Below are 15,236 nucleotides of genomic sequence, written 5' to 3'. Positions count from 1 at the left end.
TAATTACAAATATTCTGCCAATTCACTCCCTTTATCCTGAATAAAGACAATGCTGTTGTGTCAGGTCATCATTCTTTGGTTTTAAAAAATCCTGGAAGCCTGTACATGGCTTTGCCATACAGTTATAATCCTTGCTGTTTTGACTGGTGTGAAAAACATCTTCATATCTTCACCATACACAGTGAACACAGACAGCTAAAGCTTAAACCAGCAAAGAGGTATCATTTTAATATTTCAGGAACAAATCTGCACCTTGATTGGCATATTGTCAGAATTGTCACAAAGCTAGTCCCTTTTTTCTAAAAGCTGTTCCTTGGCTCAAGGAGACTCTGTCCTTTTATTTTTTTGAGGGGCAATAAACTGGGCCGGGCTCTGATCAGTCTGTTTGGTACAGAGGTGAAAGGGATTTTGAGAGGCCTTTTGTTTATATGTAAATAGCTAAGACTTCAGGCCAAAGTGGTCATGCTTTAGACGTGACCTGTATAAAGAGAGGGGAGTGGTCAGCTCTCTAGCTGAGCGGAGCAGTTTTAGTTCCATCTTGAACTGGCAGGTTCAGCAAGGAGCTGTGTGGAAACCCTCTCTTTTCTGCCCTTTAACTTCAACCTGTAAGTATATGTTCCATTTATACTGGTTTTTAAAGGGAGTTTATTATTGGGACTGATGCGTATATTCTGAACAGCATAATTAAATCTGTTTCATTGTGTAACTTCTGTGAATAAATTTTTGTCTATTTTAAAATCTAGTTGTCAATCTTGCCTATCTTACGCTGGGTAATTTTCACTGGATACTTTTATGAAGCAAATTGCAAAGTTATGGTCTGAGCTGCCTGCTTAAGACTGTCTTGAGTGGTCTGGCTTAGTCCATAACGATCATCAATCTTTTCTATGTGAATTTCCTATCTGTCAGATATCAATAGCTTATTGTTTAAGCCACAATAACAAAACTCAAGAGTTCTGACTAGGCTTATGCAAATAAAAGACTCTTGCATTTAAAACCTGTAATAGGAATGCTTGTCCCATTTTAAAGTCTCCACTTCCTAAGTTGACTCTGGACTGGTATATAGAGACCTTAGTTTCCACATTCACTTTAGGGTCCTGACCTTCGCGTGGGGGATTTCCCCTCTTCACAACCGGTCGAAAATAGGGTGATTGAGACAGACACAGTATGATAGTGCATCTGATAAAGGATAACTATGCTCCAGAGCCTCAAACCTCACTATTAAAGGACTCTAATCTCCGAATTCCAAGGGGACTCTAACCTCCCTTTCCAGTAACTTATGATTCTGAGGACTATAACCTCCCTTCCTGAGAATTTATAGTTCTGAAAGCGAACTCATCGGCGTGCAAGTGCATAAGTTACCTCAAGTTCTGTCACTACAGAGTCGTGAAGGACAGGATGTTGACTGAGTGGTAGATTAAGGAAAGAGATAAAGGTAAATCTTAACCTCGTGGGCCCATCTGTCTCATGCAACCAATACTCCGGATCACTTATTCAGTCCACCTAGAAGTTCTGTATGTATTGGAATCTCACTGCTGCCACCAAATGTTAGGTTCTTTTTCTTAAGATTTTTACACACTTAATGCAACTAAAATATGCCATCTTCTGTGAACAGTCAAAATTTATGATGCTCATACTAATATGGAGGATCACTGAACACTTTGCAATGCTTGTGAAGCGTGTCAAAATTTTTACATCAGTCAGTAATGCCCACAAGACAGCCCCCTGCCACTCTCCCACAGTCACATTCCACTCAAGACACGCTAACTTGACCATTTCCAGAAACAATTAATTTGGATCATTCCTCAATTGCAAAGTCTGGTGTAAATAGTTTTTTAAACTACAGGGTGTAGTCAGAATTTAAATTCCAGTGTTCTTATTGATTCTGAGTAGATGATGATGTCACCTTATTCTGAATAATGGGAGATGACAATGTAAATTTTTTTTTACATTCTACCTGCAAGACAGGGAAACATACCACCCTACCCCAGGGCATCGAATTTCTTGCAGGTCAGCAGAACACATTAACCCTTTAACATCTCATGGGAAAATAAATCAATGACTGGAGGCCATGTTTCTGGTGATCAGTTAGGCAAATGTTAGTGATCTTCTGCTTCTTTACCTTGAATTCTCTTTCATGTCTGTTACCTCTAGATTCGATTATTCCATTGTGTTCTTGCCCAGCTTTCTATGTTCTACTCTTCATAAAACATAAGGTAATGAACTCTACACCTGTCCTTATTTTGTCAAGTCCCTAACCTTCTATGATTGCTCAATTGAGCAAAGGCTAAAGTTTAAATTCTTGTCTTTGCTTTTAAATTTATTACTTCACCTCTCTATCCCTGTTATTTCCTTCAGCCCCCTAATCCCTTAGAACCAAAGGAGTGCTGATATCCTTGATCATTTCAATATGAATAGTTGCAGTAAGACTAAGAAATGGAATTCAGAAGATGCCATTGAGCCCCTTTGACATTCTGCACATCTGTTTTCCTGACTTTTCCCAATCTATTTAATCTGATTCGACAACTCACCTTTCATATGCTCCATTTGGATCATGGAGAAGTCCCATACAAGATCTCAGTCAAATTAAAGTGTTAAATTTGCTACTTTTCTCTGCTTTCCAAACATATTCTCTGTCTATCTCAAGGCAGTGTGTTGCTGATCCTTCTCATGCCTATTATAGGTAGCTATTCTCAAACAAAAAGATAGCAAGTGCAGGAAGGCTATTCAAACTAAAGGAGCATGACAACTGGTCTTCCAATATGAGCCATAAGGCCATAAGAACAAAAGAGCAGGAGTAGGTTGTTCAAGCGAGCTCCACCATTCATTAGGATCATGGTCAATCTGACATTCCTCACATCCACTTTCTCGCCTTTTCCCTCTAGCCATTGATTCTTTTACTGATCAAAAATCTATCTCCACCTTGGTGTATGTTTAAGAATCTGCCCCTGGTGCTCTGTGGTAAGGAGTGTCATAGACTCTTAAACCCCCTGAAGGAAGAAATTTCTTCTCTCAGTCTTAAATTGCCATCCCCTTATTCTGAAGCTATGCTCTTTGGTCTTAGACCCTTACATGAGGGACGACCTCCTGTCAGCATTTACCCTGTCAAGTGCCTTAAGAATCCTATAAGTTTCAATGAAGTTATTTCATTTTTCAAAAGTCCACTGTGTAGAGTTCTCACCTGTTTAGCTTTTGCTCATAAGACAATCCCTCCATACAAAAGATCATTCTAGTGACTGTTCTCTAAACTGCTTCCAATGGTCGAGAACAAATGTTTATTAACTGGCACCTATGTGACCAGCAGTGTACCAGTTTATCAAGAGGCCCACATAATCAGTATAAAAACACCTACTAAGTAATATAAACATAATGCAGGGCGTATTCACACCACTGCTATACTTTATTTAGTATAAATCATTTTTATTTAAGGCAAAGTTAATTAACTCTTACCAGCAGAGCGCCTTCTCTCACTCACCCTCAACTGACTACTTGGATACAGCAATAATGTAGTGAACTTCTGGTATTTCAAATATACAAGTTTTACTGGTTTATTAAGTGCCAGTTCATAAAGTGCTGATCAAAACAAAATTGGCTGTATTATCTTTATCTGAACTGTTACACCACAGTCTCCCTCTTGCTTCCATTAAAACCTGCTTTGACCAAGCATTTGATATTTTGCCCTGAGAGCTTCGTACTGTTCATTGTCACATTTTGCTTTCTAACAATTCTGCAAAGCACCTTAAAATGAGAAGTTTTATTGCATTGAAGGTGCTCTGTAAATGCAGGTTGGTTCTCATCCCTGCTTTCTCGTTCACTTCCATCATATTCCTTACCTCATCACCATTTGAAAGCAGGTTGCCAAAATCGAGCAATGCTGTGAAAGCTAATAAAAACAAGGGGAATGAGAATAAACCAGCCAGGGATGTCGAAACATTTGTAAGAAAAGCAAATCTTAGCAGGACTTATACACTTAATGGTAAGGTCCTAGGGAGTGTTGCTGAACAAAGAGACCTTGAAGTGCAGGTTCATAGCTCCTTGAAAGTAGAGTCCAGGTAGATAGGATAATGAAGGAGGTGTTTGGAATGTTCTCCTTTGGTCAGCGTATTGAGTACAGGAGTTGGGAGGTCATGCTACGGCTGTAGAGGACATTGGTTAGGCCACTGTTGGAATATTGTGTGCAATTCTGGTCTCCTTCCTATCAAAAAGATGTTGTGAAACTTGAAAGGGTTCAGAAAAGATTTACAAGGATGCTGCTAGGGTTGGAGGATTTGAGCTAAAGGGAGTGGTTGAATGTGCTAGGACTGTTTTCCCTGCAGCATCAGAAGCTGAGGGGGTGACCTTATAGAGGTTTATAACGTCATGAGGGGGCATGGATAGGATAAATAGACAAAGTCTTTTACTTGGGGTAGGGGCGTCCATAAGTAGAGGGCATAGGTTTAGGGTGAGAGGGGAAAGATATAAAAGGGACCTAAGGGGCAACTTTACCCAGCAGAGGGTGGTATGTGTCTAGAGTGAGCTGCCAGAGGAAGTGGTGGAGGCTGGTACAATTGCAACATTGAAAAGGCATTTGGATGGGTATATGAATAGAAAGGGTTTGAAGGGATATGAGCCAGGTGCTGGCAGGTGGGACTCGATTGGGTTGGGACATCTGGTCAGCATGGACGAGTTGGATTCCGTGCTGTATATCGCTGATCTTTTTGAAGTATATAAAAGAGTAGTTAAATTTTGGTCTTTTGGTCGTGACAGGAGATATTCAAATGGGAAATTAGGAACTGAAACATATGGGACAAGTATTTTTTCTTTAGTTGAAGACCTGGATACGTACCATAATGAAAAGATAAGATAGAGTCTTAAGCGTGAGAAGCTTAAGGTAATTAATGTCAGGAGCGAATTAATCTTGTAGAAATTTGAGGGACTAATCCCGCCAGTCCTGGGATCTGAAGACCTACCTTGGCTTCTAAAGAAGTAACTGCAGAGTTAACGAATGTATTACGAATTAATGAATTACAAATATAATGCCACTAGTCAAGAAAGGGATTGAGTAGGAAGCGCAAAACTGCAGCGTGGTTAACCTGATATTAGTTCTACGGAAAGTACTGGAAACCATTATTGAGTATGGTTTTTAATGCACTTATTTTCCTAAATATATTATGAATTATGACATGGTTTTATGAAAATATAGTTATTAGTGTTTTAATTTACATACATCCTCAGAGGTTAATTGTATAGATAAAGGTGTAAGATTGGATTTCCATAAGGCATTTGGTAGATGAAATATGCAAGGTTAATACATAGCTCATGATTTGGGAATGATAGACAATATTGGTTAACTAGCAGGAGTAAAGGAATGTGGATAAATGGGCAATATTCAAATTGGCAAGTTGTGACTGGTGGAGTGCAACAGAAAATCAGTGTTGGGGCCTCTGCTATTTGTGATCATTATTAATGATTTAGGTGAAGAGAGGGATGTGTCTGAATTTGCTGACAATACAATACTTTATAAGGGAGGGTGGTGCAAAGGCTTCAGAAAGTGACAGACTGGTTAAGTAAATGTGCAGAGTAGCACGTAAAATATAGGAAAGTACGAGGTTATTCCCTTTGGTAACTTTTTTTTAAAAAGTTTAAATATTGTGAACTCAGGAAGTGATCACAACTATCTGAATGTACTTTTACAGGGAAGAAAAAGTTATCACCTAAGGTTAGGAAGTAATTAGGAAGACAAGTGACATCGTGGAGGTTGAAGTACAGCAAAATAAGGGAGCCTTACTACAATTAAACAGAGCTTTTCTGAGATTCAGAAATATTGGAATCCACTGTGGCCATGCACATTGCAAGTGTGGTAATTTTGTTTAACAGCTACTCTGTGGTGTACCTTTAGGAAATGAATTTGCTTTAGAAGTTCATTCTTCGTTATACTGATATCATTTTAGTCAAGGCTGAAAACAGTTTTTAGAATTGTAACAGTCCTTCTTAAAAAAAAAAATGTTGGTTTTCCACAAGAGTTTTAAAATGTAAATGCTAATTCTAGAATACTGTACATCATAATTAAAAGGAGCGAACTGTTAAACCTCTTGAACTATCCCACCATTCGTTAGATCACAGCTGGTCTGTACTTCAGTTTGATACCCCTCTTGATACTTTTGCTAAAAATCTATCAACTTCAGCATTTAAATTTTCAGTTGACCCAGAATATTCTGGGAGTAGAGTTCCAGATTTCGAGTATCCATTATGTGCAAAAGAATTTCTTTCTTTTTATTCTAATTTTAAAGTTTTATGCTTAGTTCTGAAACACCTTTTTGAGTTGCTTATTCGTTATAAACATACATTTCCCATCTCCTGTCAACCTTCTAAACTGAAGTGACTGCGTACTTAATGTATGCAGTTTCCCACAGTATAAATCACTTTGAGAAACCCTTTGAGTACTGTCTAGACTGAATGCTTTTTTTCTACCCTGTTCACCCTGCCCACGAAGTACTGTCATTAGACTTCCTGTCTTTCTTTACGTCTCCATTATTGTTTTGAATCTTTGCACAGATGTTATTTTTCAACCTCTCAAAATGATGTTACTTGAATCTTCCTCTCCATTTGTACCTTATTCCACAAACAGCAGCTTCAGGCCTGTCACCCCAATAACCTTATAACCTCCTGGTACTTTGATTTACAGGAATCCAGGAGTTCCTCATGTTGTTTTTCATGACATTTTCACTAGTAGGCCCCAAATCACAACACATGCACCCTACATTGCATAGCAATTTGGGAAGATATAGATATCTAATCTGTGCATCCAGAAATTTGAGTTTGAGGATGATCCTTATTTGTATTTGGTCATAGCTTATCTATACCTCTAGTGGCAATTAAATACTAGGAGAGAAAAATCGTAAATTCTGTTGATCATTTCTGTATTACATGATATCTCAGTTTGATGCTAAATTTGCAAAGTAGCAATTTGCATTCGTCATTTTAATTTACTTGGAACTACAGTCTGTCTTTTGAGTAACCGAGGAACCAACTGGCTTTAGCCAAAGCCCATACACTTAGAAGAACAGACTATGTGCAACTTCTTTATCACGATAGTTGCACTCCTGTGTGATCTCATATTATATAAAATTGTGTAATAAAAATAACTGGGCTTATCAGAAAAGCAGGGTTGGGGCACACCACCAAAAATAACAGTAAAAATCTAAACAAAAATAGTTAGCCTAACACAGATGATAGCACAGTCTAAGTAAATGTTAAAATCATAGCTTTTAATGAAATTATACAATAAATTTGACACTCTACCCTGATAAGCTGGAAGATAACTTGAAGTGTTTGCTGAGATACAGTACTGTATTAAGATAAAGGCTGAGGGTGGTCATCACTTTCAGATGCAGCTCTGGGTGTAAGATTATAATTTTTTTTAAAATTTAGTCCATTAGTGGTGGCTGTGGTTTGTTGTCCTCAGACTATTTCTTGGAGGTTGGCTTTGAAAAGTTGTCTCTTTTTGTTTTGCTGCTTTGCCATCTTTCTTCTTTTATGAAGGAACTGTTCATAGGGTGCCAGATATAGCTTTTATGTCACAAGCTGTTATCCTGCTGTGTTCCGCATTGTAGACATTGTCTTCTAAGAGCTGCAACTGCTTCTCAACTTCCCTCAGTATAGAATTCAAAAGAGAAGTAAAAAACTCTTGTGCTATATCCTGGACTTCATGTCTTCATCTCCAGCTTTAATTTCCCCTGCAGCAACAAGTTGTTGTAGATCAGTTGTGGAGAAGTCTTTACAATGGGGCTCAACTAGTTCCTTGACATCTTCAGTCTCCACTTTATCAAATCCAACTTGTTTTGCAGGAACAATACAATGTTCTTTGACTACTGGAAGCTCCTCAGACAGTTGAACAAGAAGAAAGTCTGGGAGAAGCTTCTGCATGCAAGCAGTCAGTCCTTACTGACATCACCCCAGGCCTCCACAATGATGTCAATAACATTTTTAATGTTAAAGCCCTTCCAAAATTGAAGAACACTGTACTCATTATCCCCTCAGCTGCAATCAGCTTCCTGACTATTTGCCTTAAATAATAAGCTTTACAAACTGCTATTGCACTTTAGTCCATGGGTTGAATTAGTGGTAGAAATAGCATTTTGATGTTTTTAGAAAGCTGGTGGGAGGATGGCTTGGTGCATTGTCCATAGTGAGGAGAATCTTGAAATCCAATTCTTTTCTCCTGCAATGATTTCCAAAAAAATCCTCAAATGTCACCAACAAGGTCAGAAAAAAAATTTCCCCATCATCCAACCTCTTTTTGCTTGACCTCAAGTAAATGTGGACTTAAAGTAACCTTTTCAAGACTTTAGGGATGGCAGAGTGGTACGTCTTCCTCCTGTCTCCTCTTTCACCCCCACCCCCCTCCCGTCGAATCAAAACGCTCAGTCACAGTGTAGTTTTACCTCCTTCATCTTTGTTCCAGGTTCTGGAGGGAGAGCGAACAATCACCTGCGTGCACAGAGATATAAGTTCTTGGTCTACTCTGGAATGGCAGTTTCTTAATGTATTATATAGTCTTTTTAAAGGGAGGAGCATCCAGATAAGGCAACATACATATTGATTGGGTGATCGTTACAATCAGCGAGTGTCAACAGTAGAGATTAAGTCATCTGCTGTTAAACAATGAACGTTTTTAACCTTAACTGGCTTCACGTAATGAATACTTTTTGCCTTGTTAGCTGACCTTGTATACCGAATGCTTCTAATATTGTTAAATGGCTTTACATAATGAATGCTTTTCCACCTTGTGAACCCATTACCCTTGCCTCCAGCACTCCAATGTTAACTAAGTTCTTATCTGATCTGAGTCATGCTTAGCTTGAACCCCTTGTTTCATAAAACCTAGAACTTAACTCTTTCCCTACCTGCTTGTACCCTATACATATTCTCGGTACACCACCACAGGCTTAAATTTTAAGTCTCCGCTAGCATTGACCCCCAACAATACAGTTTTACGATCCTTTGCTACCTTAAAACCTGGTACGTATTCTTCATTCATAGAAATCTAGGTTCTGAATGCTTCCTGTCAACATTGTTGCAACTTTGTTTTCCATGCATATGGAAGTACAAATGAAATTTTTTTTAAAAGACTGAAACTTACTTTTTGTACAGCACTGTACCTTTGAAGAAGCACTTCACAAAGCACGCAAGCTGGTTAACCATGTGATGTCGACATGATTCTCAGCACACATGGCACCTAGTGTCATGGATGGAATTGTGTAACAGTCAATGGGAGTTTGCATTTTGAAAAAATGTTTTTAATTCACCAGTTACATTAGAGTCAAATCACATTGTGCGTTATAAGAGAACAACTGGTATAAATGTTTTCAACATGAGCGGACTGTGATGCAACTGCCTCCTTCTTCATTACATCAGTTCATTTTCCCCAACACCTCGTCAAATCTCTTTGTATCGATACAAAACCTTTTTGTTCTTCAAAACGAACAAGATTTTTAGTTTCAGTATTTCTACTGCAACTGTATTTTTGCACTAGCTTGTTAGATTCCTAGAATTTGGGAGGTCAGCAATGTTTGCTGCTAACTTAGAGAATTAGTATCAACAGAAAGTATTGTCTCCTGGGCAGTTCAGAATTCAAATGTTTTAATTTTATTTCATTTAGTACTGCTGTACTACTTCTGTAAGCTTAAGTAAAACCATGAAGTTGATAACTTTTTCTAGATAGCCTCATTACAAACACACCAAATTTAAAATCTGGTGTTTGGTAATGCAATAAATCAGTTTGATTTGTTTAATGTATGTACCTGACACTGCAGTTGTGTAGTATGCTATCTACAAAGAAGAAAAATGTCTACTGTTAAAACAAGATATTTCTTTGTTACTCTAATGTTAATTACAAGCAAACTCCCAAATTCTGCTAATTATGGATAGGGAGAGCAGTTTTTTATTTGACAGTTGAAAGGCAGTTCTCATTTGAATAGGTTACAGAAACATGGTATGTATTATGCATATTGTGTTTTGGAATGCTTTCACTTAAGCCTGTTAAAGGAAATGCTTGGATTTGAGAGGGGTTGAAAATGATGATTTTCAGGTATGTGTAAAGTCTTGAATTTGCTAACGACACAGGCTTAACAAATATCCAAGAAGGGCTGTGATAAAAGACTTTGAAGAAGGCAGAGAATAGCCTTTGCAATTTGATTTGGCTCGTTTGTGGTAATGCATTTTGAAAGGAAGAGTAAAGAATGGCACTTTATACAGCTTAGTATTGGCAGATCACAAGTGGATATAGCTGTGAAAATATTCAATTTTGGATCTTAAAAGGTGTATAGAGTTAATTCGTGTAACCAATTAGTATGGAACATTGGATAGGTTGCGATTGGGTGGGGTATTGGGGGTAATTTTTATCTTCCCAGAAGAGGTAGAAACCTAACTTGATAGATCATAATTTTTTTTCATAAAAAGATTGTCTCTGAAACTAAACTATGCTGTAGATTTTAATTTAACAAAATTTGGCTTTATTTTGTAATAAGCCATGATCAAATAGAATAAACCACACCAGCCAGTTATAATACAGCTAAGATTTTTAATCTCTCAGTAAAAGTAAATACCCAAAACCTATCCCTGGTACAGTACTGAAAACATGACTCATGCAGTACTGTTACTAGTGTGTCTGTCTTAACATTTCGGAAATTTAAGTCACGCAATTTCAACGTTTAGACTGGAACTGCAGCTTCATCCTGGAGCTGTCGTACAGCTGAGCTTCAATGTACTGTCCTTGCCACTGCAAGGATTTGTCCTAACCCTTCTCATCTGGGACTAACCCGAAGACTTCGCTGTAAGGTAACCTTGTTCTCTTTGTATTCTTCCCTTCTCTGGAGTTCTGCTCTATACAGTCATCCTATACTGAGGACTTCACAGGATTGCTCCAAACTCAGAAAAGGCTTTTTGTTTTGAACCCCTTTTGCTCTTGCTCTCCCTCTACGCAATAGGTGTTACCCTAAAGCTTTCTAAAAACAATCCTCTTCTAACTTACTTTAGCTGGAACTTGTTGCTGTTTTTGTTCATGAAATTCTATCAATTTAACCAAAAAAGGTACAGCAAAGCCTAAAAAATAATGTTGCAAAGGAAATCGTCATGACTGCAGAAATAGTTGCAAGTTAATAATTAATTTCAGACATACACAACTCAACAATTACTAACTCAACTAGAAATTTAAACTCTAAATAAATATTGAATGTGTATATATTAGATATACACTTTTAAAAATTACAATTTACGTTGCATCTTGTATAGAAAATAATTGGGAAGTGGTAAATGAGAGACGGGCACAATCCATCCAGTTAATCTACTATACTACCACCCTGACATGATACAAAAGATGTTAAATCTAAAGTGTGTGAATTTACTAAGTGGGCTGTGACTGGGATTGGGGCAAAACATGATAGGGTAATTTCTACTGAAGCAGAAAAGATGCAATTTAAATTTATCAAAGGTTTTGAAAATGAAAACTCTTGTCTAATTTGGAAATTTATGACCTGAGCATCAATTTAAAATTCTCCTAAAAAGGCTAGGAGAAACTTGCACAGTTATAGGTGGTGGATAACTGTTTGAAGCAAGTGAACCTAAACATTCTAAGGAGCCATATATACACCACTCTGTGGAAACATTGCCCATCAAGTCCCTTTAAATCTTTTCCCTCTTGGCTTAAATCTATGCCTTCTAGTTTCAGACTCTCCTTTCCTGGCTATTCCCCTTATCTTTTGTTTCATAGAGGTTTATAAAATCATAAGGTCACTCTTCAACCCCATTCACTCCAGGGGGAAAAAGTCTCAAAACTATTCAGCCTCGCTTTTAGAATTCATGCCTTCTAGGTGTGTTGGACTGAAGGGTCTATTTCTGTGCAGTGTGACTTTGAGGCATAGTTCACTGGCATTAGTTTTGTGTTGCGCTTTCAGAACTGCAGGCAATGGGGTACTTTCTCTTCTATAATATTACTTTGTAGCTTAACTTCTGCCAGAAGCTTTGAATAGTATGCAAGTACTTTCTTAATGCATAACATAGCATTTAAACGTAGCCCCATTGTCAGTAAGAGTTGTCTCTTTCCTATTAAGCAAACTTTTTGGTAGAACTATCCAGGTTTTGCCTGCCTGTGTTTTCTTTGTCTGTAGCCCTGCAAAGTTCTTGATGTTTAATTCCTTTTTGACAATTACTGTTGAATCTGCTGGCACCATTTGGGCAGTATACTGTAGCACATGTGATGGCCATAATGTTTTTGGACTGGGAAATGAAATGGCAAACCAATAGTTCAGTAAACAAAACAAAAACTATTAATGTGTGAAATATTTTAAGTGCGTTGTAAGAAGGAAAGGGCGTATCTAGTTTGGAACAGTAAGTGGTATAGGAACTGTTGTAAAAGTAATTGATATATGGAAGGTTGAGCAGTTATCTAGTGATTAAAAATTAAAGAATAAGTACTGAGATGTAAGATTTGAGATTTAAGTTGTCAATCATTGGAGTTATGGGCCTGCATGCAGTGTTCTGCTTAAAATTGGGCCTTTTAATAGCTAATAGAAGCTTCTACTGTGAAATTACTAATATAGGCAAATAATTGTTAACACTGGCCTCTTGCATTAAAATTTTATTAATTTTATTGTTTTAGGATTCAGCAAAAAAAATTGATTGCCAAGTCTTTCTGCTCTAGACAAGATAGAAAAACAGTAGTGACTACCAACACATTTTTACTTAAGTAATTTCAATTCATCAAATTGTTAAATTTGCCCATAAATGATTTCTCAAATAAAAGCTTTGAGGCTCTTTGAATTCCCAAACTTAATTGTTTTCTTGATTGAACTCTGAATGCAATCTTTTATCCAGCTTTTAGCTTGGATGCCGAGCAACCAGACTATGATATGGACTCGGATGATGAAGTGTTTGTGAATAAACTAAGAAAGAAGATGGACATTACCCCTCTACAGTTTGAGGAGATGATTGATCGTCTAGAAAAAGGCAGTGGCCAGCAGGTAGGAAAAATAATTAAATTATTACATGTCTTAAGTTAGTGATCTACACCTTTTATGTAGATCTAATATGATTGCTTTTGATCTTGACAAATGCATATCTGAATAATCTTGTCCAGCAAGACGGGATAGCAACAGTCAGCACCTTTTCATAAGGTGCTTTTTTGGAAAATAGATGGAGGAATTGGGCTGTTGAATTTGTTTTTGAATGAAGTTATACAGAGTGTGATATTTAATTTTAGTCAGCATTTTTACCTGGAATTTTGATTTGTTTTGTTAGCTGGTAACTCTCCAGGAGGCAAAGTTACTATTGAAGGAGGATGATGACCTCATCTGGGAGGTATATGAATATTGGATTCGGAAAAGGAAAACCTGCCGAGGATGTTCACTTATTCCAACTGTTAAACAGGAAAAACGGGATGGTTCCAGTACCAACGATCCTTATGTTGCCTTCAGGAGAAGAACTGAAAAGATGCAGACCAGAAAGGTTTGTTTGCTACTGTCTGATTGACAGTTGAAATGTCGTCTATTTGGAACCTGATTATACTTCTCTCTCGTTAAAGATCATCTTTAATATGAGATGTTGATGTTGGAAATACCTTGATGAGTTGATGTTTCAGCTGTCTTGGGCATTTACAAAGTTGCTTTTATTAAATGGTACAAATTTTTAGATTTCAAGACTCTCCTTGGCTGCATAAATTAACTTTTTGTTTTAGTTATAAATTTGAACATATTATTGAAATGCACCATTATCTTACAAAGATTTATTATACCACCATTTTGTTGTTTGAACTTTTGAGCATCGGTTATCAGTTATCTAAAATATTGGCTTAAAATGCACTAAATGAGCTATAGAAAATCAAAGTTCATGTTTTTTTTAGTTATCTTGTTTACATTTATCATTTGTTTAAACTAGTAAATTCCTGACGTGCTGCACACAGTTATTTTCATTCAAATCCATCAGAGTAAATTTAAACTTTATTTACAGGCAGTTTTAGTTGTTGTAATAGCTCTATAACAACCTATTGGTTAAGTCACTTTTGGAATATTGCATGCAATTCTGGTCTCCCTGCTTTAGTCAAGAAACCTGAAAGGGTTCAGAAATGATATACAAAGATGTTTTCAGGGTTTGAGCTATAGGGAGAGTCCCAACCTATTCCGCCTATTTTCCCTGGAGTGTCAGGTTGAGGTGTGACCTTCTAGAAGTTTTATAAAATCATGAGGGGCATGGATAGGCTAAATAGACAAGACTTTGCCCCAGGGTGGGGGGGATTCATAAACTAGAGGCCATAGGTTTAGGGTGAGAAGGGAAACATTGACGAAGGACCTAAGGGGCAACTTGTTTTACACAGGATAGATGAAAGTGGCCTTTAAGCTCACATTGAATATAGGAATGGACGTGCAGGAAGTTAAGGAGTATAATCTGCATTTTGGTGCTGTACAGTGTGAGTTTTCTGTTTACATACATGTGCAGAGTGTGCTGCAAAGTGTGGGAGAATGACTGCAAGGCCAATATGTTTTGAGGCCTCTAGCATTTTGCCAGTTTTTAAAAGAGAAGCTCTGGAATTAACAAGGAAACAGTAATGAATGACAATAAATTAGGGACGGAGGAGGTGTAATGAGGCCTGAATGGTGTGCTGAAGGTGTGCAGGTGTAACAGGCAGTATAGAAGGTAAATGGTATGTTGGTCTTCATAACTAGAGGGTTTGATGTCTTGTTGCATTTGTATAGGGCCTTGGTGCGACCACACCTGGGGTATTATGTGTAATTCTCGTCTCCTTATCTGAAGAAGGGCGTTCTGGCTATGGAGGGAGTGCAGTGAAGGTTTGCCACGCTGATTCATGAGGTGGCAGGACTGACCTATGAAGAAAATCTGGATCGTTTTATTCAATGGAGTTTTGAAGGACAGGGGAATCTTGCAGAAACCTATAAAAATCTAATCGGACTGGGCAGAGTAACTGCAGAAGGGATGTTCTTGGTAACCAGGAAGTCCAGAACCAGGATTCACAGTCTAAGGATATGGGATAGTCCATTGAGGCAAGGAGAAATTTCTTCAGCGAGAGTAGTGAACCTGTGGGATTCTTTCTTACATAAAGCAGTTGATACCAAAATCTTTTCAAGAAGAAGTGATTAAAGATTATGAGGAGAAAGCGGGGACAGAGTCCAGAGTTCGATGATTCACCAGGTTCATAATGAGTAGGAAAGCAGGCTCAAAGGGCCGAATGCCCTCCTGCTATTTTCTGT

General features: G+C 37.7%; 1 protein-coding gene across 5 annotated transcripts in view; it reads left to right on the top strand.

Moving 5' to 3' along the window:
- Positions 1-15,236, top strand: part of LOC140480762 (enhancer of polycomb homolog 1-like) — a 258,043-nt gene that overhangs the window by 206,732 nt on the left and 36,075 nt on the right. For all 5 annotated transcript variants that reach the window (XR_011961397.1, XM_072576103.1, XM_072576106.1 and 2 more), the window contains 2 exons: positions 12,850-12,995; positions 13,273-13,479. Coding sequence is in view for 4 of the 5 variants with exons in the window: in XM_072576103.1 (XP_072432204.1) it covers positions 12,850-12,995; positions 13,273-13,479 (353 nt within the window). In the remaining variant the exon portion in view is untranslated. The remainder of the gene's footprint in view (positions 1-12,849; positions 12,996-13,272; positions 13,480-15,236) is intronic.

This window comes from Chiloscyllium punctatum, chromosome 8, assembly GCF_047496795.1.
Source record: "Chiloscyllium punctatum isolate Juve2018m chromosome 8, sChiPun1.3, whole genome shotgun sequence".
In the NCBI taxonomy this organism is placed as follows: Eukaryota; Metazoa; Chordata; class Chondrichthyes; order Orectolobiformes; family Hemiscylliidae; genus Chiloscyllium; species Chiloscyllium punctatum.
The sequence above is the reverse complement of the archived record's forward strand: the minus strand, read 5'-3'. Positions and strand labels throughout refer to the sequence as shown.